Source organism: Camellia sinensis, chromosome 5 (assembly GCF_055761805.1).
Source record: "Camellia sinensis isolate YWXY chromosome 5, ASM5576180v1, whole genome shotgun sequence".
Classification (NCBI taxonomy): Eukaryota; Viridiplantae; Streptophyta; class Magnoliopsida; order Ericales; family Theaceae; genus Camellia; species Camellia sinensis.
The window spans coordinates 199,435,292-199,461,138 of record NC_138965.1 but is presented as its reverse complement, the minus strand read 5'-3'; the positions used below and the strand labels follow the sequence as shown (position 1 = coordinate 199,461,138).

Here is a 25,847-nt window from a genome sequence, read left to right as displayed (position 1 = left end):
CATGCTTTTTGTTGTCCTTCTTCTTTTGAATTTAAAACTTTCGTTTTTTTTATTTCAGATTTTTTAAAAAAAGAAAACTAGTAAAAATAAAATTTAAAATCCCACAAAAGTTGAATCCAGTCTCTCTCTCTCCATATGTGTCAAATAATGAAAACACTATGTTGTCTCCTACTTTTCCAAGTTTTTTTCTCTTCTTTCAGCCCAAAAAAATTTCTTTTTGATTCTTTCAAAACTCTCTCATCCTATTTTGTATACCCTTTCAAGCCTTGAATTGTTAATAAAACTTTAATCTTGAGGATTCCTGAGTAAATATGGTGTTAATCTTGAAGTTTTGGCATCTGGGTATGTCTGAATCAGAGCACAGAGTGTTCAAATCTGCAAACACATAGCATATTCAAGTTGTATAATTAATTATATTGGTGGATTTGGTGAGATGAGTGAAGCAAAAAATAATCTTAGTGGGATGGAAAAACTCTCTCTGGAAACAAACAGATTTCCGAGAGATTTATTACAGAGATTCATGGCTAGTAATCCGACCCAATTGACAAATATGGGCGACGAAGATGAAGAGATTGAATTGAATCTTGGGTTGTCACTGGGTGGAAGATTTGGGGTAGACAAGAGTGGTAATAGCAAGTTGATTCGGTCTTCGTCGATTGCTAGTTCGATTCCGATTGTTAGAGACGGCGGCGATGCGATAGCGCCGCCGCCGCCGCCGGTTTCGCATCCGACACTGTTGAGGTCGGCTTCGCTTCCGGCGGAGACAGGAGGGGAGGAGTGGAGGAAGAGGAAGGAGTTGCAGACGTTGAGAAGGATGGAGGCGAAGCGGCGGCGGTCGGAGAAACAGAAGAATTTGAAGGGTGAGAGAGATGGCGGCGGCGGCGGTGGAGGGGGTATGGGGCGGAGTTCGGTAGCTCCGTCGCTTGGGTTGCCTACTTGGGCTGCTGCTAGACAGGCTAAAGGGAACTATATTGGTGTTGGTGGTGGTGGTGGTGGTGGTGGTGGAGGAGGAGGAGAAGGTGGTGCTGGTGGGTTTGTGCAACCATCAGGATCTGTGGAATCACATGGTGGAAGTTCTTCAGGGATGTCAGAATCAGAGAGTAGGCTATTTCAAGGTAATCACATTTATTTTTTATTTTTTGCTAACTTGTTTTGTTTGAAATTTGGGAAATGATTTATTGTTTAGAATTGTGTTAATTTTTTTTGCAATAGGATTATATTTGAGTACCATTCATGTTTTAATTTTTAAAATTTTCATTTTTGAGTTTCCAATTGGGTTTTTCATAATCTTTCAGTTTTGAATTGGGATTTTCATAATCTTTGTACCATTTATGTTTTAACCGAAGGGTGGTCGGCAACTTGGCAAAAGCTTGTTAGAGTTTAAGCCCTAGGTCCTAAGTTCAAAGATTCTTGAGCCAATTTCCTGAGTGTAACACAGTTGATTAGGAAGTTAGTCTCAAGCAGTTTCATCGTACTTGGTGTGGGTTTAATGTTCTCGTTATACGATTCTTGACTTAAGCAGAGCTTGTCTTGAGAGATCGGGATAAGTTTTCAAGTTATAGTCTTTGTGCGAGTCCTGACTTAAGCGGAGTTTGTCTTGAAAAGAGTCAGGACAAGTTCTTAAGTTATAGTCTCCTTACTCAGACTGAATAATAGGACACTTTGATAATCTCTGTAAGGAGCGCTACCTTAGATAACCAAAAAAAAAAAATTGCAACATATTCTTGCTGTGTTTTTCTAAGATTATCAATCTATTTATTTTTAATTTATTTAATTAACTTCTGGGTGAATTCACGTTGGAATATAACCAAGGATTCGGTTTAAAATTTACTGTATTTAACTTTTGCTGATTGTCAATATCTCCCATTCCCTCGTCCTTTAGTATTCGTTTGGAAAGAATTAAAGTAGTTTGATTTTTTATTTTTTATTTTTTACTATTTTAGTCTGAATTTTTTAGCCTCATTTGATTTTTTTTTTAAATTTTTTTTTTTGACTTTTGTAAGAGAAAAGTATAATAATTATAGTTTAAATGTGACATTTTATCTTATTGACTTATGTAGTTAATTTTTTTTTTTTTAATACTTTTTTAGCCAAAAAGTTAAAATCAAACATAGCTTTAATACAATGCCTATCTTAGATACACTTCTTATTGGACTTGTTTAGACTCATACATTTGGGGATTGTTTGAGATGTTCTAAATAAGTATACTTTTTGACTTTTTATAAAATATGAATTGCGTTTGAAGTGATATGATGGAGAAGTGATGTGACTTAAATCAGATGATGTGACTTTAATAAAACAGTGATTTTTTGATTTTTTTAAAGAATGACAAACAAGGCCTTGGTATAGAAGGGATAAAGTATGTCTTGTGAAGTTTTGAAGCCCTGGTGTGATTTTGTGAGGAAGTCCCTATTCCCTAAACTCTGTTAAAAAATTGGTTATGTTTTCTTTGGATAAGATTGTCATTGATGAAACTATCAAGAGAAAAAAGGGGTGGAGGGAGGGAATGGGTGTGTTATGAGGATGGATGAAGGTGGGTCCGTTCAAAGAATTGACTATCAAACATGGTGAAATTTTGAGCTAGAAATTCGAGGGACTGATAATAATGTTTATTGACAGTGTATAGCTTTTAAGATTGGGTGGGTAAGGAGGTGGTGCATTACTTAAACTTGTTGAATTGTGATAATCTAAGTTTATGGAATTAAATGAGTATTTATCTCATCATTTTTCGAGCACTCATCCCAAACCGATTCTTCCACGTTAGGGTGTTGTTTGGGATGTGAGTTTTTTTGATTTTTTTAATTAAATTAGTTATAAAAAGATAAAATAGATTAAAAAGTTAATAAGATAAAAGGGTGTTTGGGAAGAAACTTTTTTAGCTTTTTTTGGTTAAAATAGAACTAAAAGACAAAATAGACTAAAATAGCTAATAAGATAAAATGTCACATCAAACTTATAATTATTTCAATTTTTTTCTTATAAACATCATGTCCAATTACAAAAAAATTCAACTATTTTCTCAAAAATAAAAATTTTATTCTCCTAAAACAGTCAAAAACTAAAATAGCTTACTAAAATAGCAATTTTCCAAACACTCAGGGAAATTGCTATCTTAGTAGGCTATTAAAATTTTTGTGCTTGGAAGATGATTTAATTTTTTTATATTTGGATGTGATATTGTGAGAGAAAAAGTGAAATGATTATGGATTTGATGTGACATTTTATCTTATTAATTATTTTAGTCTATTTTATTTTTTTTGTGAATTTTAGCAAAAAAATAATCCAAAACCCACTTGCCAAACAGTCCCAAAGTGTCACATCTAAATCATAATCATTTTAATTTTTCTATCACAAAAATTAAAAAGTCAATCTAAATAAACTTTTTAGTAGAGGTTGAAAAAATCAAAAAATTAAAAAGCGAACTCAACTTTCCAAATGAAATTGAGCTATCCATGCTTTAGATGAGGTGTAAAGAGGAAGTTGGTAACTCAACATAATATATCTGTTCAAAAAAAAAAAAAAAAAACATAATGTAAGAATGCGAAAACCATTACATTTTGTGTTGACGAAATTTTTTTCATACTAGATTATATTAAAACATTTTTCATGTAAATTAATTAGCACAAAAAAATGATTTTATATTTATTATATTATTGTTTGATTGACATTTGAAATAAAAATACTAGTGACAATTATTGAAGCAAAATTTTGGTACAATGAAGCCTCCATTACGGCTTTGTATCACCATTGCCCTGGTAGTCCTTCATTTTCTTGTATGCCCCTATTTTTGATTTTTTTTTTCTTTTCTTTCTTTCTTATATATATATAGATATTGTGCGGGGGTGATTTCCGCACTATGAAAAAGGGTTGAACTTCATGGATGAACAACGTACTCTAGGAATTGAAGATCTGCACAGAGTAACAAACGGTGAGGCTGACCGACCGGGGTTTAGTCGGAAACCCCTCCGATGGTAAAGTCAGGGACTCAGGGAGAGGAAGAAGAGAGAATACAAAGAGTGTATATATGTTAAGTGTGTAGATTTCGGATCCCTTGAGAGTGAATAGTGTTCACATTTTATAGGAGAAGGTTGTTTGTCGTTCAAGTCCTTCTCTCTCCGCCATCTGTCCAATGTGTCTTATTCGTGGTCGTCTCCCATTGGAGGAGGACGACCACTCCGCCTGACACTTGGGTGCAGGTCTGTTTTGTTTGTCTCATTAGCGGACATCTCTCATTGGAGGAGGACGACCACTCCGTCTGTCATTCAGATGCAAGTTTGTCATATATGTACCTTGTCCCTCTGCACCTCCATGTCTCCACGTTCTGTTCATACAGAGGAAGAGGAGCAGAGTTGTTTGTCTCTTGTGGGTTCAAGAAAGATCTTTAGTGAATTGGCCTTCTTTGAGTTGACCTACTCTAGAATGGTTGTCCAACCAAGAGGTCCAACATGTAGCTCAGCCCACTTCGGAGTGGTTGTCTGTCCATCCAGGAGGTTCAACATGTTACTCAACCTACTTCGGAGTGGTTGGCTGCCCGTCCAGGAGGTCCACCATGTTGCTTGGCCCACTTTGGAGTGACATTCGTACATTGAGCCGAGCTCCTATGATTGTCATGCTTCGGAGCAAGTGTTGGCCATAGGACCGAGGTCCAACCTAGCTCAACCTCAGAGTGAGCATCGCATTGGGCCTAGCACCAAGACTTGATTAATTTTTACCCACTGCAGATATATTTAATGATAAACATTAGCATTGTAATTTTTCTTGTGAGGGTAGGAGTGGAATATTGGCGGCAGATTGAACTACTATTGATGTATGAAATGCGAGACAAACTCTTTCGAGACTTTCTGCATCTTGGAGATACGGTTTGATGAACCTCTTTAATAAGATACCATCATAAAATTTTGATTGTCTTTAATTATTAAGTAATCTTCTCCTTGTAACTACGTGTTTAAAATTATATCACCATTTAGCGCACTTACTTGAGACGGGGCAGGAGGAATTGAAATTGATTTACGTTGTGTTTGGTTGAGAAATTTAAAAATAAATTTAGAAAGGAAAAGAGAAAAGATAGGTGAAACGTGAATAAAATATACCTATATTTCACCTAATTTCGCACACCTGTTTCATTTTTTTTTTTTTCTAAATCTCTTCTCAAATCTCCTAACCAAACACAGCATTATGATATCGGAATTTTAGGAGAGTCAATAATAATTATGTAAATTTATTTATTTTGCAGTTTTACGCTTGGTTTGGTTAGGGAATTTAGAAAGGGAAATGAAAAAAGCGTGTGAAACTATATGAAATGTAGGTATATTTTATTCACATTTCACTTATCTTTCCCCTTTTCTTTTCCAAATCCATTCACAAATCTCTCAACCATATATAATATTATTGTTTCTTTCTTTATTTAAACTTTATTTTAGTTGGTTACAAATATTAGGCTTATTGTTATGAGAAGACACCTTTAATATTAATAACAAAAATGAGTTGAGAATATTGTCATTGTTAGTGTTTTTTTACTCTTTTATTTCTTTTTTTTTTCATTGCTCTTCCACGCGGGCTCTCTGTCCTGCTGACATTAGTAATTGCTATTCAGAAATTCCTCATGGTAGATTTCCATGGATTGGAGAAGAAGGAAATTCACTTTCACACATTTATGAAATCATTTTAATTTCTTTTTATTAATGTACATATATAAGTAACATAAACCGGATCATAGAATAACAAACCACGGTTGTGGTCAACAACGATTGACAAAAGTAATTTAGCTTTTCTCTCTTTATCTAGTCGTGGGACGGAATTACTAATACAAGTTACTTATCATTGCTTTAGTTTTGTTTTTAAATATGCAAACAAGTTAATGACTATAACATAGTTAGTTTTGGAAATTGATAACATAGTTTTCTGGAATTCAAAAACTACCTTGTGAATGACTTGTCCTTGAACCTACACTTGGAACAATTTTACGCTGATGATGATCATGGGACAGGACTGTTCGACTTAATTGATCAGGCACGGCTGTTGTAAATGGATCCAATTCGGTTTATGTCTCAATATATGCCGTAGAGGGAACAATTAGTGTCCAAATATGTGTGAGGCGCTTAAGAGTATGCAAATTTCCATGAGAAAATGCGATTGGGTTACACGAACATTGTTTAATGATTTTAATGTAGTTTGGTGAAGTATCATCTTCCATCTGTTTTATGGGTTTGGAAAAGTGAGGATTTGCAAGAATGAGAATCGTGTGATATGCTGGGAATCTCTTATGCTAATCATCCTCGCTTGGAACGTACCTTAATGCCTGAAAGTTTAATAGGATAGCCATCATGTATTACATTTCCTGACTATAGCTTGCAATTTTAACCTTGATTTTGAGTTTATAATTAACTAGAATTTGTGCAAAATAGTACAAACTAATTGAAAAAAAAGAACCAAGTCAGTTTCTTTGATCCGAGCTCTCACATTTCTTTATTTGCATCACAGGATCCAGCAGCTGCGGTGAAGCAAGCCCTGTCAGTATTCGGTCATTGCAAGAGCAAGGCGAGCAAAGCAATCAAGAGGCTGTAGGTTCTTCTTCTGTAAAGGGAAAGGAAAATGCGTGTGAGTCCAATGCGGAGACTGAGAGTTCATCAAAGAGACCTGAGGCTGTAGAAAAACGAGGCGGGTCTATGGAAGATATGCCTTGCGTTTTCACACAAGGACACGGTCCTAACGGAAGAAGAATAGAGGGAATCCTATACAAGTATGGGAAGGGAGAGGACGTCAGGATAATGTGCATATGTCACGGAAGTTTTCTCTCTCCGGCCGAGTTTGTCAAACATGCCGGTGGGACTGATGTGGCAAATCCACTCAAGCATATAGTCGTTAACCCTTCCTCGACTCCCTTTTTGTAACGGTGTTGTGCGTATCGTTCACCTCTTTAAAAAAATTGAGGAGCAGAAATGAGGTGGGAAAATGTAACATTGGAAAGACTAATACAGCTTAGTTTTATTTAGTTTTTTTTTTTTTTTTGCTCCATTTTTTAAAGGGATCTTTTTATGTATTGAGTAACTAATTGTGTTTGGAAGCGAAATGGTTAAAAGAAACACCATAGCATTGTTTCCATTTTATTTTATTTTATTTTTTGATTTTTTCTAATTGTTGTTTTTGAGTATTAATGTTGGAGTGTGATTAGGTGATTGTTACTGTTAGTTGTTTCTGTTGTGCTTGGAAAGTTGGGATGACTCTCACCTTCACCAATTAAATAAGTTTTCGTCTTTGTTATATATATATTCTCTGTATATATGTATATTTTTCGAGCGTTTTATATATTCACTTGCAAAAATAAAGTAAAAACACAATTTTAAGAGGTATTTAAAATACAAACATCCCCAAATAATTTGCACTAACTAGTCAATGTAATTATCAATGTATCTTTTTTTGTGATTTCTTTTTTTGGCGCGTAGTGTTATTGTTAGGTGATTACATTGATGACAATGATGGTATGCCTATGCATGCATGGACAAGAATGCTGAAATTTACAAGCCAAAAATGAAAGTGATGAATCATGAAAGGTTTTCAATTGTTGTTAGGGGATGTGTACTTAAAACGGTTTTCAATTATTGTAATTGAAACATATAAATATATTTATGTATTCACAGCTTGGCTTCGTTGTTGACTTTGAAAGTGTCATTTTTACATCGAGGAGGGGAAAAAAAACAAACAAAAGAAAGAGGCAAAAACAAGCATGAGTGAAAAGTGAAACTTTCAAGCAAAAAGGGCCCAACCGGGTTCGAACCGGTGACCTCTTGATCTGCAGTCAAATGCTCTACCACTGAGCTATGGACCCTTTTGTTACTTAAATATTCAATTATTAAATAATTGTCATAAACCACAATGCTACACACCCCCACTGGGGTCGACCCTAGTGACATGGCGCAGCGCCATTCGCCATTTTTTTTTTTTCCTACTAATCACCCACAGCCACGTGGGCTGGGGGTTGCTGGGGGTCGCCAATTACTGGGGGTCGCCCGCATTTTCCTTGTCATAAAATATTATTCATCTGATAAGACCTCCTTCATCTTATTTGATAAATTAATCAGGGAGAAATTATATTTGCACATTATAAAAAATCTCAATACACATAATTTATTTTGTTTGAATATAAACTTTTGAGTAAAAATTAAATATTCAGATATAAATTTTTAAACAAAAATAATTGTTTGAATATAAACTATTTAATAAAAAATATATGTATATATGAATAATTCATTTTTGTTCGAAAGTTTGTTTTCAAATATCTGATTTTTATTTGAAAGATTATATTCAAACCACACAAATGACATGTATTAATATTTTGTGTGATGTACAAATCGAATTATGAAAGCTTCTATTTGCACACACCCATTCCTCTCTATGCATATCCTTCTTAGTTCACAGACCTAAAAGAAAAAAAAAACACTCACTCATTACACACACTTTTAGTCCAATTATACTCCCATATCTAAAGTACACACAAACAACTTTCCAACACTTTCAATCCACACACCTGGGAGAGAGAAAGTTCATTGCAGTCAATTAACGACCTCCATTGCAACTCACACCATTGCAGTCACACCAAATTTACATGATAATAAAAATTAATAAATACCACTGATTGCAGCTCCAACCTCCATTGCAACTCCAATCTCTATTGTCGTCGCACCAAATTTGAACCTCCATTGAAATTGTGTTTCAAATTTTAAAATTCCAGTAAACTTCCATTGAAATTTGAACCTCCATTGAAATTGTGTTTCAAATTTTAAAATTCCAGTAAACTTCCATTGAAGGATTTCCAGCTCAAATTTGTCATTGGTTTTTTTGTTTCTTGCAAAAAATTAATAAACATGGGTATGTTTGGTTTGTGTTTGAGAGATGTGTTTTAGAGATAAAAAGTACGAAAAGTTGTTTGGTTTGGTTTTTTTCAAAAGATGTTTTGAAAAATTATTTTGAGAGAGAGTTTTGAAAAAAGTGATTGATTTGATGTGTGTGAGAGAGAGATTTGTTTGGAAAACTTGTTTGGTTTACAAGTTTTGAGAAATTTTTTTGGAAAAATTTGTTTGGTTTGATTACTTTTAAAAACTTATTTGTAGAGAAAATTTCCCAAAAATTTTTCAGAGATACAAACCAAACGAACCCTTTTTTGTTTCATTCAAAAGTATAGTATCGAACTAATATGTAAGGTTCAAAAGTATAGTTTCAAACCAAACACATTGGTTCGGAAGTACACTATCGAACTAATGTGTTCGGATGTTGAAGGTCAAACCAATGTGTTTTGTTCGGATGTTGATGGTCGAACCAATGTGTTATTTTCGACCTTGGTTTAACGAGCAGCGCTGGAAAAAAAAAAAAACAATTTGAGGGAAAAGACGACGGGAAGACAATGTGTTCGCAGATGAAAGGGAGTTGTAGTGGTGGAGGAAGAGGTAACGACAGCGATGGAGGAAAAAAGAGGCGGCGGCTGTGACACTCCAAATGTTCAAATTAATTTAACACCACATTAATATTAAATTTTGGAAGCATGCGATTTAAGATGTTATTGAATTTTGATGTATTAAAAATTGAGAATTTTGAGACAACATTTGTTATAAAATTTCGCATTTTTTAAAATAAAATAGTATATTTTTCTGAATAATTATTCACATTTTAGTCTGTATATGTTTATACTAAAAAATTATTTAAACTCTATATTGTGATTCGATATTATTTTCTGAGTACTATGATATTTTTATTATATTTTTCTTTATATATTTCTTAAATCAAAATATACTAAAATATAACATTATATGTATAACAAACGATACGTGCCCCCAAGACTCCTTGCCGCCCACGCCTCTTTTACTATATAAATAGCTATCTATCAGCATCATCATCATCACCAAACTCTCTCTCTCTCTCTGCTCTCTTGTGTCCAAGTTTTATATATAAACTTTTGAGTTTAGTTTGGAGTATTTAGTGGATCGCAGTAAGTGAAAAGTAAAAATTAAAATTAATCTTAAGGTGAGTTATATTATACCTTAAGTCACCATAATATATTTTACATATATTTTGAGTTACCATAATTTATTTTACGAAATTTGTGATTTATAAATTATATTAATATTTCAATTACGTTGATTATTTTCTGACCCCTATTTGCTTAAATTGAAACTCATGGATATATTTATTTAAATTTTTAAAAGTATTTGACAATGATTTTGTAAATTATTATTTTCTGTAAGTACCACCACGAGAATCACATGCCTTGGGAGATTTAAATAACCATTGGCCCATGTTTGGCCACTTTATGGTCTTCTGTTTGTCATAGATCCATTGACCCCTGTTCTGATTGTCACTCTAGTGATTCATGTTCTGTTCCGTACCGTGGTTGTAGTTATTTACGTAATTTCTGTATTTCAGTTTCTGCCACTTAATTAATTTGTTTATTCAACTAAAATTATGTTAATGTTTTAGCTTAAATAATTATCCATGGCTATTTTGTGCCTCTATACTCACTGTATAATATTTCTCACTCTGCTATGTGCTTATAACTGTTACCCCTTTCAGGTGACGAGATTTAGTAGGATCAAGATGGGGGATAAATCACAATTTTTTTTTTTTTTTTTTTGGTACTATCTATATTTCTGATTGGATTCTTATAATAAAATAAAGCCCAGACGACTATTTTCCTTTTACTAAACTTTTTGGTACCCATTCATTTTTTTTTTAATTTATTTAATTTATCCGTTTACACTATTGCTACTACAGAAATTTAGAATTATTTTATTTATATTGTCTTGTTGCGATGCTGAATCTTTGGATACTGGGTTTGGGTCGTGGCAAAAGTAATATTAGAGCAATGGTTTTTGGATTTTTTTTTTTTAAAAAAAAAAAAAACACTTTAGTTTGTGTAACACGATTAAACTGTTTTATAAATATTTCTAGGCTAAGTCTTCCTACGTTGTAGGGAATGGAAAATTTGAGTCCAGATTGTATGGCATGGTTTTGGGAAAGAGCACAATGGTTAAGAGTTTGAGTCCCTCATGCAAAGTGAGTTTGTAGGGTTGTTCCATGGTCCAGTTTTTCAAAGCCAGTTCTCGTAGTGGCGTAATGATCCATTATAGATATTCGACCAGGAGATTTTTGTGACCTGACCATGATTAGTCTGATCCTTATGTTTTTATATTAGTAGGATTAGACACTAGCTCTTGACTGCTATATAATTATGTTGTACTAACACCTTATGAATAAGTAAGACAGGTGTCCTTCTGTATAAGTAAGACATATGTCATATATGTGTTGTTATAGTATTTTTGTGCATCATAGATGCCATATTGCGATGACTAAAATACAGAAATATTTGGACTAGCCCACTAACTGTTTTTACCTTGTAGTAATGGCTAATGATGGAAATGGAACCGGATCGTCGGTCAACGGTACCGACCCAATGGAGCAAATTATGGAAAGAGCAGTTACCAGTTTTCTGTGAGCCTTACAAACCAACATAAGTAACGGAATGCCTGAACAACGAGAAGAGCCAATTACAATAAAGCAGTTCCAGGACTTAAAACCTACCATATTTACCGGCAGTACAAATCCACTGGCAGCAGAAGCTTGGGTCAGAGATATGGAGAAAATTTTCCGCATGCTACCTTGTATAGAAAGACAGAAGGTGACTTTCGCCACATTCACCTTTATAGATGATGCACAAGAATGATGGCTTCTTACCTTGAGAAAGAAGATATTGTGACTTAGGTAAGATTCTTGGAGGTATTCTATGAAAAATACTTTCCAGATTTGTTGCGGGAACAAAAGGCGGCAGAATTCATACATCTAAGGCAAGGAACCATGACGGTGTCCGAATACAAGAGTAAGTTCACGCAACTAGCTCGATTTGCGACATACGTCATCCCTACCAAAGCCCGAAAAACCAGGAAATTCAAGGCAGGATTGGATGCTGAAATCAAGGATAGACTTGAGGTTTTGAAGCTAACAACCTATACGAAGGTGGTGGATCAGGCATACATCGCAGAAAAAGGGATTAAAGCCTCGCGCTTCGGGGAACCAAGCCAAATGAAGCGATTTTGGGAAAGAGATAACAGAAGACCCGGTGTTATGCCTCCCAGGAGGGTAAATACGGGCATAACTAGTTCAACCAGTTCAAGCAATCAGTGTCCTACTAATCCCAAAGGTGGAACCATTCCAATTTGCCCTACTTGTGGAAAGACTCATTGGGGACAATGTTGTCGAGACACGGGAGCATGCTTTAGATGCGACCAAGTTGGCCACTTGCTGAGAAATTGTCCAAAGCTTGCCAATCCTACAGCCGGACCCTTTAAACCAGTCTAAAAACTCGCGGTACCTGGAGGAGTGAGGAAGGACCAACAACGCCAAGGGAGAGCTTTTGCCCTGGTACCTGGAAACCCAGAAGTTACCGAGAATGTTGTGCCAGGTACACTTTCTGTTTGTGGTCATTTAGCTCATGCTCTCTTTGACTCTGGTTCCACTCATTCTTTTGTTGCACCACACTTTGCCTCAAAGTTCACACCAACACCTAAACCCTTAGGATATGTATTGTCTGTGTCTTTTCCTTTTGGTAATTCCGTCCTTAGTACTAATTTGTACAAATCTTGTACTATATCCTTAAAAGGTGAAACCTTACTCGTAGACTTGATTCCCCTCTACATTAGTACATTTGATGTGATTTTAAGAATGGGTTGATTGGCTGCTAACCATGCCTTTATTGATTGCAAAGCCAAAAAGGTTTTCCTTCGGTTACCAAACCAACTTGAGCTTGTCCTTGATGGAACTAAAGTTTCTACCCCTCCATGTGTTTTATCCTTCATGACAGCCCAACGACTCCTAAGAGAGGGTTGTTGTAGTTGTATCTGTTATGTGATTGATACGTAACAATAAGCCCCCATACTTGATGCAATCCTTGTGGTTAGAGAATTTCCGGATATATTTCCTGAAGACCTACTTGGTATCCCAGTTGATCGAGAAATTGAATTCACCATTGAAATTCCATCTAGTACACAACTAATATCCAAAGCTCCTTATTGCATGTCAATGACGGAATTGAAAAAACTAAAAATCCAACTTCAGGAACTCTTGAACAAAGGCTTCATCCGACCAAGTACCTTATCATGGGGAGCTCCAGTACTATTCATAAAGAAAAAATATGGCACAATGAGGCTACGTATCGATTATTGGGAGCTGAACAAGGTCACCATCAAAAATCGATATCCTCTGCCACGAATCGATGACTTGTTTGATTAACTTCAAGGCACCCAAGTATTTTCAAAAATCGACTTGTGTTCCGGCTATCATCAACTAAAAGTCAAAACAGAAAGTATCAAAAAGACTGCATTCAGGAGACGTTACGGACACTACGAGTTTCTCGTCATGCCATTTGGTGTCACCAATGCTCCAGTGGCCTTCATGGATCTCATGAATCGAGTGTTCAAACCCTATCTTGACGAATTCGTCATTGTCTTCATTGATGACATTTTTATATACTCCAAATCGCTAGAAGATCATAAACACCACTTGCGAAGAGTTCTACAGACACTATGCGATCAGAAGCTCTATGCCAAGTTGAAGAAATGCGAATTCTAGATCCGTCATGACCCAAACCCGCCCCTATGGGTTTAGCACCGTAACCGGCCAGTAATCCGAGATTACCGAAGGCCTGCTTAACAGTAAAACAGTAATACAGAGTACAGGGGTTGGCGGAAGCCAAAATAGTAATTAAAAGATGTCCAATGAGCTGTGACAGTCTGTATGCAAAAAGATTTTTCATAACATATTCACGTTCAGAACAAAACGGTACTATACATACATATACAAACATTTGGGTTAGGGACCAAATCCCTACCATAACAGTACAGTACGAGTCTATACAGTCTATACAATACAGAGACAGAAAGGGGGAAATCTAAAACACCCCGAAGCAGCCTTAGCTTGGCAGCACTTGGAACCTCGCAGTGAGGCACGTTGGTTGGCTTGACAAAAAGGGAGTTTAAACCCCACGCCCCTAGCTCCGATCCGGTGCCTGGACACCTACATATATGTATAAACAGTGAGCTAAAGCCCAGTGAATAACATATGCGTAAAGAGGTTAAGAATGAATGTCCTTTCAGTATTGAAAATAGTCATTTATCAATATATCAGTCATTCAGTTTGTGGCTCATAATTCATGCCATAACAGTCATTCAGAAACTATAATAGTCATATGTGGTACATCCAATAGCAAAACAGTACAATAGGTCTTAACAGACCGTGCAGTCAATGATGGTCATCATATCAGTAAACAGTAGTGGTTCCAAACATGGGAACCGACAGAGATCTCTGTAATAGTAGCAGTAACAGTTCAGTAATAGTAAATTACTGTGGATGCCACGAATACAGTTCACAAATAGGATAAACATTCATTCAGTAAACAATGTCATTTCATAAAGCAGTACAGTCATTTGTTCAGAAAATAATCTCAATGGAACATATCTTTACAACATTGTTACTCACAGAGTTCTGGGCTACAGATAAGCTAGTACGCGTCCTCGGATGCCAACCCTACACAGTTACAGAACGAACACACACTAAGTTACACAGTTGGGAAATAATAACTTAATCCCTAATTTGCCTCGGTGTGGTTCTACATCAATATCCTCATTAAGATGCCTTAAACTAGGCCTAAGAGTGCCTAGGATGGAATGAGGATGCAAAGATGCACTTTAAAACACTTTTCAGAATTTTTAGAAAACAGGGGTCTCGCTCGAGCGTGGCTTTCTACGCTCGAGCGGACATGTAGACAAAGGATCTCCGCTTGAGCGTGACTTCCGTAGCTCGAGCGGACTGTAAGCTACAGTAAAAATACTGGATGCACAAAAATCACGCTTGACGGGCACTCGATACACACTCGAGCGTGAGACACAAGTTCTCGCTCGAGCGTGAACTATCTCGCTCGAGCGGACTGTAAACACATGCAAAGTACTGGATACACGCATTTCAAGCTCGAGTGCCACTTTCCTCGCTTGAGCGGACTACATGAACACAAGGCGTACGCTCGAGCGTGGAGTTCCTCACTCGAGCGTGAGTCCAAAATCTGGAATTTCCAAATTTGAACCTCAAGCTCAAAACTCAACTTTAATGCATCAAAACTCAACCTCTTGGGCCCATTTTCTGGAAAAACACTTTAAACCCATAATATGACATGTTTTGAAGATCAATTTGTAAAATCAAAGCCCAAGGGTGAGTCAATTAAACACCATTTCCAAATAAAACATCAAGAACATGATGAACATGCAACATGCATGAATTTAATCAACTTCAAAGCTTCCAAAGCATGATCAAATGAGTTAATTCACTCCCAAACATGATGAATTCATGGACTATAACCCAAATATGGACATGCATGCAATAATTTCCATGAAAACAACTCTAAACTTCAAGATATGCACATGTATGCATGAATTCCTACTCAATTCAACATATTAAGCCAATTCTTGGCTTTAAAACTCTAATCTTCCAAGAACCATGCAAAATACAACTTGAATTCACAAACTAAAGGATGAGTATCCTACCTTAGGTCCTCAATGTCAAGTATGGAAGTTCAAATATGCAATTAACCTTCAGTTCCTTTAATCTCCAAGCAAAACCTTCAAGTTGAACTCAATTTCTCTCTCTCTCTCTCTCTCTCTCTCTCTCTCTCTCTCTCTCTCTCTTAGTCAGTTGTGCTCAAGAAATGGGCTGATGAAATGATATAAAATCAAGTCTCAAAGTGTTGTAGAGATAGGCCACTAAGTGACAAAAGCGTAAATAAGTCTAACTTATGTGATTTAATACTATTTAATCTAATTTAATCATACCAAATCACATTTCAATTAAATATACCATAAAATCACATAAATTCCAATTAGCATAAAACATTAACCAATTTCGGATTCGGCCGCCGATAAGGCCTTCAATTTACAGTTTAAACATAAAACACGAACATATAATATAACAGTCCAATAGATAGGCATGCATTTAAACTAACACACTCAATCAATTAACTCAGAATTTCAATCAATTCAATTACTTATCATGGTCAATCTCAGTTTAGCAGTAATCAGTGGTGTTATCAGTAAACAGTAGTGAGGGTTGTTACAAGATCACTAGTGTACACTTCCTCGATCACATCTTTAACAAGGATGGCATCTCAGTCGACCCTCAAAAAGTTGTAGCAATCGTGGATTAGCCACGACCTACTAACGTGTCAGAAATTCGAAGTTTCCTGGGTTTGGCTGGCTACTACCGACGCTTTGTGCAAGATTTCTCAAAGATAGGATCACCGTTGGCCCAGTTAACTTAGAAGAACACACCCTTTGAATGGACGGACAAACAGGAACGTTGCTTTCAAGAATTAAAGAACAGACTCATGACGACTCCTATACTAGCATTCCCCATGGAAATAGAAAGGTTCGTAATTTATAGTGATGCCTCATACAATAGTTTAGGTTGCGCTCTTATGAAAAATGGGAAGGTCATTGCATATGCCTCACGTCAATTGAAAACTCACGAGAAGAACTACCTGACCCACGATCTGGAATTATCCGCAGTAATCTTTGCCCTCAAAATCTAGCGTCATTATCTCTACGGAGTAACTTGTGAAATTTACACGGATCACAAGAGTCTCAAATATTTGTTTACATAGAAGGAACTGAATATGAGGCAATGATGATGGCTAGAATTTACGAACGACTATGATGTGGAGATCCATCACCATCCAAGCAAAGTTAACGTGGTAGTAGACGCGTTGAGTCGAAAGATTACCAGAAGTTTGACATGTACCCTCGTTTCCCACAAGATCAATGGACTACTTACCAACATAATCGTGGAACCAACATTGATTGAAGAAATTAGAGCATGCCAATGCGAAGACAAACTTTTGAAGAAAAAGTACGAGGAGCAAAGAAGCATGCCCGATCCCGACTTTACGATGAGTAATGGGATGCTAAAACTTCGGAATCGAATTTGCATACCCAACCTTCCAGAACTCAAGAAGAAGATATTGATAGAATCTCATCGCTCGAGGTTTGCGATCCACCCTGGCAATACGAAGATGTATCACGATCTGAAGGAATGCTTCTGGTAGACAAGAATGAAGAAAGACATAGCAAGCCACGTCTCCAAATTCCTGCATTGTCAACGGGTCAAGGCCGAACATCAGAGACCTACGGGAATGTTGCAACCACTATTTATTCCTGAATAGAAATAAGAGCATATTACAATGGACTTCGTGGTTGGGCTACCGCAATCAGTCTCAAAGAATGATGCAATATGGGTTATCATAGATCGATTGACGAAGTCGGCGCATTTTCTACCAATCAAAATCACGTACTTCCTTACTAAGTTCGCCACTCTATACATTAAGGAAATCATTCGTTTACACGGTACTCCGGTTTCAATTGTATCTGACAGAGACCCCCATTTCGTGTCTCACTTCTAGAACAAATTGCAAGAAGCTTTGGGATCCACTTTGAAGTTTAGCACGACTTATCACTCGCAAACTGATGGGCATTCTGAAAGGACGATCCAGATCTTAGAAGATATGTTACGGGTGTGTATGCTAGACCTCAAAGGTAATTGGGATGATCACTTACCTTTGGTGGAGTTCGCCTACAATAATAGCTATCATGTAAGCATCGAAATGGCACCATACGTGGCACTGTATGTAAGACGATGTCGATCACCTCTATGTTGGACGGAAGTCGGAGACAAGAAACTGCTAGGACCTAAAATCGTGCAAATTATGAGAGATAAAATTCAACTCATCTAACAGCGAATTCGTACTATCCAAAGCCGCCAGAAAAGCTATGCAGATACATGAAGACGAGACTTAGAATTTCAAATATGAGATCATGTGTTCCTAAAGATCTTACCAACAAAAAGGGTTTTCCAATTTGGGAAGTGAAGAAAGTTAAACCAATGTTACATCCAGCCATTCGAGATACTAGAAAAGTTTGGTCTTGTGGCATATCATCTTGCGCTACCATCTGAACTATCCAATGTTCACAATGTGTTTCACATATCGATGCTCCGACGGTATCTTCGAGATCCAGAACATATTATTGATTATGAGGACTTGGAAGTTCAAGAGGATCTCTCTTATGAAGAACAACCAGTACAGATCCTCGACCGTCGTGATCAAATTCTCCGAAACAAGACTACCTCTTGTAAAAGTTTTATGGCGAAATCATCGTATCGAAGAAGCTACGTGGGAAGCGGAAAGTCAAATGCGGACCAAACCCACACCTTTTCGAAAGTTAAGGTATGTCAAGTTTGGGGACAAACTTCTAATTAGGAGGGGAGAGATGTGACACCCCAAATGTTCAAATTAATTTAACACCACGTTAATATTAAATTTTAAAAGCATGTTATTTAAGGTGTTATTGAATTTTGAAGTATTAAAAATTGAGAATTTTGAGGACAACATTTGTTATAAAATTTCGTATTTTTTAAAAATAAAATAATATATTTTTCTGAATAATTATTCACATTTTATTCTGTATATGTTTACACTAAAAAATTATTTAAACTCTATTTTATGATTCGATATTATTTTTTGAGTACTATGATATTTTTATTATACTTTTCTTTATATTTTTTCTAAATCAAAATATACTAAAACACAACATTTTCTGTACAACAAACGATACGTACCCCTAAAACAGCTTGCCGCCCACGCCTCATTTACTATATAAATAGCTATCTATCAGCAGCACCATCTTCACCAAACTCTTTTATTCTCTCTATTTCTTTGCTCCCTGGCATCCAAGTTTTATATATAAAATTTAAGTTTAGTTTGGAGTATTTAGTGGGTCATAGTAAGCAAAAAGTAAAAGTTAAAATTAATCTTAAGGTGAGTTATATTATACCTTGAGTCACCATAATATATTTTACATATGTTTTGAGTTACCATAATTTATTTTACAAAATTTGTGATTTATAAATTATATTAATATTTCAATTATGTGGTGTGTGAGTGATTTTCTGACCACACTGCCTGTCTAGTAATCAGCTGGAGAGCACGGGCAAAATAGATGGTTTCAGCTAACCTGCAACAGAAAGAAAAGGCTCCGGCGGTGGCTCTTCCACCCGGGGGCACTCCGACGATCAAGTCAGTATATCTCTCAAAGATAATCAAGTGCTAAACTCACTACTCAAAGCATAAAACTGCGTACCTTAGACCCTCGGGGTTGCCTATTTTTTATATCCAACATAAAACTAGTCCCACTAGAAGCCTAACTTCCATGGACTCCCATTCAAGGCTTACTTTGGATTTCTCAACAGATAAAGACAAACTCCCTAAGAGCTTTATCCTTATCTTGGCTAAGTCTCTTCTTTACTCTAGGACTCTTGTCCCTTATCTTTTATCCATTCATCTCAGATTTCGATATATTCGGAGATAACCTCGGCCTTTCCGAGATAATCTCGGCGTAACAACCAGGACACGTAGCACCTCGGCTGACACGTCGGCGTCACCTTGCCACGTGTTGGTATTCAGAAAATACATCCCCACAACTGCCCCCTAGGTTCTATTACCTCGGCATTTTGAGGTGATGGAACCTATATCTGTATTTTTTTTCAGTAAATTGGCTTAAAGTTTGATAGTCGAGATCATTCATTTCTGGCCGACATGCTTTCCCTAAAAAATCAAGATTTTTAAGGAACTTTTCACGCGCATGAGCTGTCATGCACTTCAACCCAACCGTTTTAGCCACGCGTTTCCCTCTTACTGGTCCGTACAGGTGACGCGCCTGTTAGCCGCCTCTTTCTTTATGTGCGTTGTCTGACGCCCTCGTTCTTCTAGGCGTATTGATTGTTTTTGCCGCCGTTTTTGTTTAATCAAAAATCTTTTCCCTTTTTTCCGTCTCTTCACTTTTTCATTATTCTTTCTCTAGCTTTCGTAATCCTCCATTACTCAAGCTTCCGAAGCTCTGCAACCTTCTTCGTTCACTCCTTCCGGCGAGATTTCCACCGGTCTTCTGCTCCTGCAACCGTCGTAGGACATCGGCAAATCCCTTTCCGGCTTCCCTTTTTCTGGTAAGCTACTGTTCTTTTCGTTTTCAATTCCCTGATGTTTCTTCTTGTTCGCTGTCGCCATTACTGTACTGTTTCAAGCTTTTTTAATTCATAAATCGTACATCTGAATGTATTCATCCATGATTTTGCCTTTGCCCACATTTTGAACACGCGCACTGTTTCACCACTTCTTTGCACTTTTGTCACTGTTTTTGGCCATATACTCTTGTATTCTTCATGTTTTTGATAGCCCATCCCAATTCTTGTTTCTGAAACTTCGTTTTTGTTTTCTGTTTTTTGCATATTTTCCAAATTTGTGCCTTTGATCTTCATCTTCATAGCTTTAGGTTTGGGATTTGTTTGTAGAACCCACGATTTAGGGCAAAACTGAAACACTCCTTACAAATTTCTGTACCAGCCTAAACCTAGGTTTTTGCCGAGGTCCCATTAATAAGAAACATCTTCCTTCTGAATTTCAACCCTTCTAAATTAGGTCGATATCATGGGTATGTGGAGACATAGGGTAGATACCCCAACAAAACTTGAGTACTTTAGGCAGGAGTTCTCCATCCCTGCTGATGTCCATCTGAGACTGGCTGGGGATGATGACTCCATCATGCCTACAGAAAACGCCATGCCCCTTCCCATTGTAGCTTTTACTGAGTGCAGACTCCGGCTCCCACTCAACATCCTTTTTCGCGAGATTCTTCATTATTATAAGTTGAACCCCATGCAACTGGCAATCAATTCTTATCGAGTGATTTTTGGTATTATCCCCTTAGCTAAACAGGAAAACGTTAGGATCACCCTAGCCGACATACAGTATTGTTACACCATGTGTGCCCTTAACTTGAAAGAAAAAGGCTTCATTTATTATCTTAAGCCGAGGTCTACAGAATTCAAAATCATAGCCGATCTCCCAGACTCTAACAAGGGGGCTGGAGATGACTATCTCATTACTTCGGGAAATTGGGAGTTTGCTCCAGACGAGGACATCCATCTCTACCCTCTCCCCCGATCAGTTTTAGAGGGAAAGGGTAAGAGCCCAGCATTTAGCTTTGCCTGTTTTCTTTTAAAGTCTTAAATATTTTGTCTGTTTCTGACGTCTGTTCTTTTTGCAGCTGTCCGTCAGCCACCAAAAGATTTTCGCCAATCCTTTGTCCCTAGCAAAGACTTGAAGAGACTTCTGGATTTGCCAATTCATAAGCGAAAGGCACCCCTACTTCTTAACTTCATCTCAACATACAAATCAGTTCTCCCCGACGTCCCCAGGAAGAAGAAGAAGAAGAGCTTATCTCCACCTTCTGCCACTACCCTACAGACTGTATCCACATCTCGGACAGATTAGGGGTCAACTTCTGATCCGGCCGAGCAACCGTCTACTTCAGTTCCATACTTGGTTCCAATTTCACAGCGCCGCCGCCGACGTTGAACGGTTTCTACTGCCGAGATGGGTCGCGCAAAACCAGTTGCGAAAGATCTTTTAGCCAACATTCCATCATCTATTGACGAACAACCAACACAAACCCAACCTCCAGCAAAACCAAAAAGAATAAAGAAGGCCCAACCAAAGGCTAAAGTTACTCAGACTGAGTCTGAGGATGCTTTGCCTATATCAAAGTTGGCTGAGAGCGACAAACCTCAACCCTCCGCTGGGAAGAGGCACTCTGAAACACAGCCATCAGAATCCCCAAAATCCAAAAAGTCGAGGTCCTCCTCCGCGACAACTTCGGGGTCCAAACAGAGCGGTATCCCTTGGACCCCTCAAATTACTCTGGAGGACAAGCCAGTCCTGACTACTGACAGTGCCGATGATATTAATGTCAGCGTAGCACTCAGTACCGCTCTGCTTCTACCAGGGGACTTGGAGCGAAACGCTGGCTTTAGCGAGTATGAGAATTACGCCCTAATGCTTCAACACTCTGTTCAGGTAAATGTCTTCTAATTGGTGAATTTTTCTTTTTCTTTATTTCACACTTTGAATATTCTTTAATACCTCTGTTTTCTTTCAGGCCATCCAGCATGCCCATTCTTTTTCAATGCAGTCTTTTGAGAATCGGCAAAAGCTAGCCGACATGAAGAAGGAGTTTTCTTCCATTCAAAAGATCAATAAGGGCCTTGAATAAAAAATGAAGAAGCTGGAGGATCAAGCCGAAGCTGCAATTAAAGCTCAGGATAATACTGAAGAGAAGGCTGAGGCTATCAAAAAGGTGGCTAAATCTCAAAGGAGAGAGGCCGAGGAAAAAATGGCCCAAGCTGAGAAAGAGCTTCAGGAGGCCCTAGCCACCAAAGAAGCTGAAATCAAAGACGCTGATGAAAAGACGTATAATCAAGGCATGACTGACGTTACTGCGGCCTATGAACTTCAAGTAAAGCAGGCATGCAACAAGGGTTTCACCCTTGGTTGGATATCTCTTCTGAAAAAACTTAATGTTCCTGATGACTCTCCTTTGCACAAGGCCGACGCCATTCCCTTGCCATTTCCTCCAGCCCCAACTCCAAGTGAAGATGTCAGCGAATCTGATGCTGAGGATGAGGCCAAGGAGGAAGAGGACGAGGCTTTGAGTAGGAAATCAAAAGATGCTGATGGGGCCAAGTCCCCTCTTCAGAATGATCAAGTCCTAGACTTGACTCAGGATAAGGAAGGTGATTTGGTTCCCATAGAAGCTGTTCGCGAGATTGCACCCGCCGACATCCCTTTTGAGGTCAAGACTGTCGAAGCAACTCTCCAAGAAATTGACGCCGAGATAGCGGCAGAGAAGGAAGCCGAGGTGGTATCTGACCTTCAACAATCTGGAGGAGAGGAGCTTTAGCTCTAAGTCTTGTACTTTCTTGTTTCTTAATCTTAGGGAACAATGTATGTTCTTTGTATGGCCGATGTGCCCCCATTTTTTCTTTGAATGTTAATGTAACATTTTTCTTTTATTGAATGCTTGTACTCCTGTCTTCTCTTCTTTATTTTTGCATGATTCTATACTTAGAATATTCTGCATATATCGTATGTACTCTTTCTTCTTTGTGCAATCTTCTCGGGGTAAAACACCTCAGTAATGCCACCCGATAATTTACCTCGGCAAGTACTTGTCCTGTAAATTACTTATAAGTTTCAACAAGGATAAACATGTAAAGGTTTAATTTTTGTAAACTTTTCTCAAGTTATAACAAGTGCTAAGCAATATATTGGCTTAATTTCAACTTGTAAATTGCTACAAATTTCAACAAGTGAAGATAAACAATTATCTCGGCTTAACTTCAACTTGTAAATTGCTACAAATTTCAACAAGTGAAGATAAAAAATTATCTCGGCTTAACTTCAACTTGTAAATTACTACAAATTTCAACAAGCGTTAAGCATTACTTTGGTTTAACTTCAACTTGTAAATTGCTACAAATTTCAACAAGTGAAGATAAACAATCATCTCAGCTTAACTTCAACTTGTAAATTACTACAAATTTCAACAAGCGTTAAGCATTACTTCGGTTTAACTTCAACTTGTAAATTGCTACAAATTTCAACAAGTGAAGATAAACAATTATCTCGGCTTAATTTCAACTTGTAAATTGCTGTAAATTTCAACAAGTGAAGATAAACAATTATCTCGTCTTAACTTCAACTTGTAAATTGCTACAAATTTCAACAAGTGAAGATAAACAATTATCTCGGCTTAACTTCAACTTGTAAATTGCTGCAAATTTCAACAAGTGAAGATAAATAATTATCTCGGCTTAACTTCAACTTGTAAATTGCTACAAATTTCAACAAGTGAAGATAAACAATTATCTCGGCTTAACTTCAACTTGTAAATTGTTACAAATTTCAACAAGCGTTAAGCATTACTTCGGTTTAACTTCAACTTGTAAATTACTACAAATTTTAATAAGTGAAGATAAAAAATTATATCGGCTTAACTTCAACTTGTAAATTGCTACAAATTTCAACAAGCGTTATTACTTCGGTTTAACTTCAACTTGTAAATTGCTACAAATTTCAACAAGTGAAGATAAACAATTATCTCGGCTTAACTTCAACTTGTAAATTGCTACAAACTTCAACAAGCGTTAAGCATTATTGTTTTCTCTCTGCCCCCAATGTGAACCTGAGTTCTACTTGGGTTCTCATTATTCAGAAACAATCATTATGTATCTTTTATCAATTCACAAGTCTTGGAAAATTCTGCTAAGATTTTATTGATGATGTTTGGCAAAAAAATAACAAGGAACATCTAATGATAGAAAAATTTCAAATTACAAGTGTTCCAAGGTCTTGGCAATGCTTTGCCCTCATTATCTTCAAGCCGGTATGCTCCATTGCCCAATACCGAAGTAATTCTGTAGGGCCCTTCCCAGTTTGGGCCAAGCTTACCCTCTCTTGGATCCTTCTTGTTGCCAACAACTTTTCTTAGGACTAGGTCGCCAACCTAAAAATCCCTTGGATTAACCTTCTTATTGTAAGCTCTAACAAGTTGCTGCTGGTATGTTGCGAGCTGAATTGCAGCTTTCTCCTTTCTTTCTTCTAAGAGATCCAAATCACGGGCTAGAAGTATATCATTTGTGCCATTTTCTACTCCATCGGTTCTGATTCCTGGGATGTCGATCTCCAGTGGGATGACTGCTTCTGTGCCATAAGCCATGGCAAAGGGGGTTTCCCCTGTTGATCTTCTCGGCGTAGTCCGTTATGCCCAGAGTACATTGGGCAATTCGTCTACCCACTTTCCTTTTGCTGTCTGCAGTCTTTTTTTTATCCCATCCAAAATTACTTTGTTGGATGTTTCTACTTGCCCATTGCTTTGGGGAAAACTTGGTGTTGAAAAGTAATTTTTTATCTTGAATTTCGCACAGAAGTTCTTGATGAGTTTGCTGTCAAACTGCGTTCCGTTGTCGGCAACTATTGCCCTTGGGATGCCAAATCTGGTGATGATGTTTCTCCATATGAAATTCTTGATGTCCACATCTCGGATTTTGACAAGAGGTTCTGCTTCTATCCACTTCGTGAAGTAATCTGTTGCTCCCAACAAGTACTTCCTTTGCCCAGTTGCTTAGGGCAACTGTCCAATGAGATCCATGCCCCATTGGGCAAATGGCCATAGACTGGATACAGGGTTTAGGTCAGCAGCTGGCTGGTGTATCAAAGGTGCGAACCTTTGGCATTGTTCACATTTCTTCACGTAGGCTTCTGCATCTTTTTGCATGTAGGGCCACCAGTACCCCTGGGTGATGGCTCTGTGAGCTAGTGATTTGCCCCCAGTGTGGCTTCCACAAATTCCTTCATGAATTTCGTATAGAAAGTCTTCAACCTGCGAAAGGTGTACGCACCTTAAAAGGAGTCCTGTGAAGGACCTTCTGTAGAAATGTCCGCCCACTGTCAGACTGAATCTTGCTGACTTCAATCTGATTTTGTGTGCCTCCTTATGGTCTTCTGGCAGCTTTCCCTCTTTCAGGAATGCAACAATTGCATCCATCCAGCTTGGTCCCAAGTCTACACACATTGCTTCTTGCTCTGTGATCGGCTGTTCTATGCTCGGGCTTGACAGATAGTCAATCATTATCGTTCTCGTTTTTCCAGTTTGCATTGAGCTTGCCAAGTTGGCCAACGCGTCGGCGTGGTTGTTATCATCTCAGCTGACTTGAAGAAGTCGGCAGTTGCGAAATAAGGCTACCAGTCTTATGACCTCTTTTGCGTATGCCGACATCCTCTCATCTCGGGTTGCAAACTCTCCTGTTGTTTGATTTACTATAAGTTGAGAATCACAAAAAATTATTACCTCATCTGCTTCTACTGCCACTGCTAG

General features: G+C 37.5%; 1 protein-coding gene and 1 non-coding gene across 2 annotated transcripts; one reads left to right on the top strand and one right to left on the bottom strand.

The window, feature by feature from the left end:
- The first annotated feature begins 63 nt into the window (after positions 1-63).
- LOC114273091 (ninja-family protein AFP3-like) lies at positions 64-7,134 on the top strand. The gene is made up of 2 exons (XM_028214855.2): positions 64-1,115; positions 6,481-7,134. The coding sequence occupies exons 1-2, from the start codon at positions 434-436 to the stop codon at positions 6,888-6,890; spliced, it is 1,092 nt and encodes a 363-aa protein (XP_028070656.2). The 5' UTR covers positions 64-433; the 3' UTR covers positions 6,891-7,134.
- A 619-nt stretch (positions 7,135-7,753) lies between these two features.
- On the bottom strand, positions 7,754-7,825 carry TRNAC-GCA (transfer RNA cysteine (anticodon GCA)). Its single transcript has one exon. It is a non-coding gene; the product is annotated as a tRNA-Cys (tRNA).
- Positions 7,826-25,847: the final 18,022 nt, after the last annotated feature.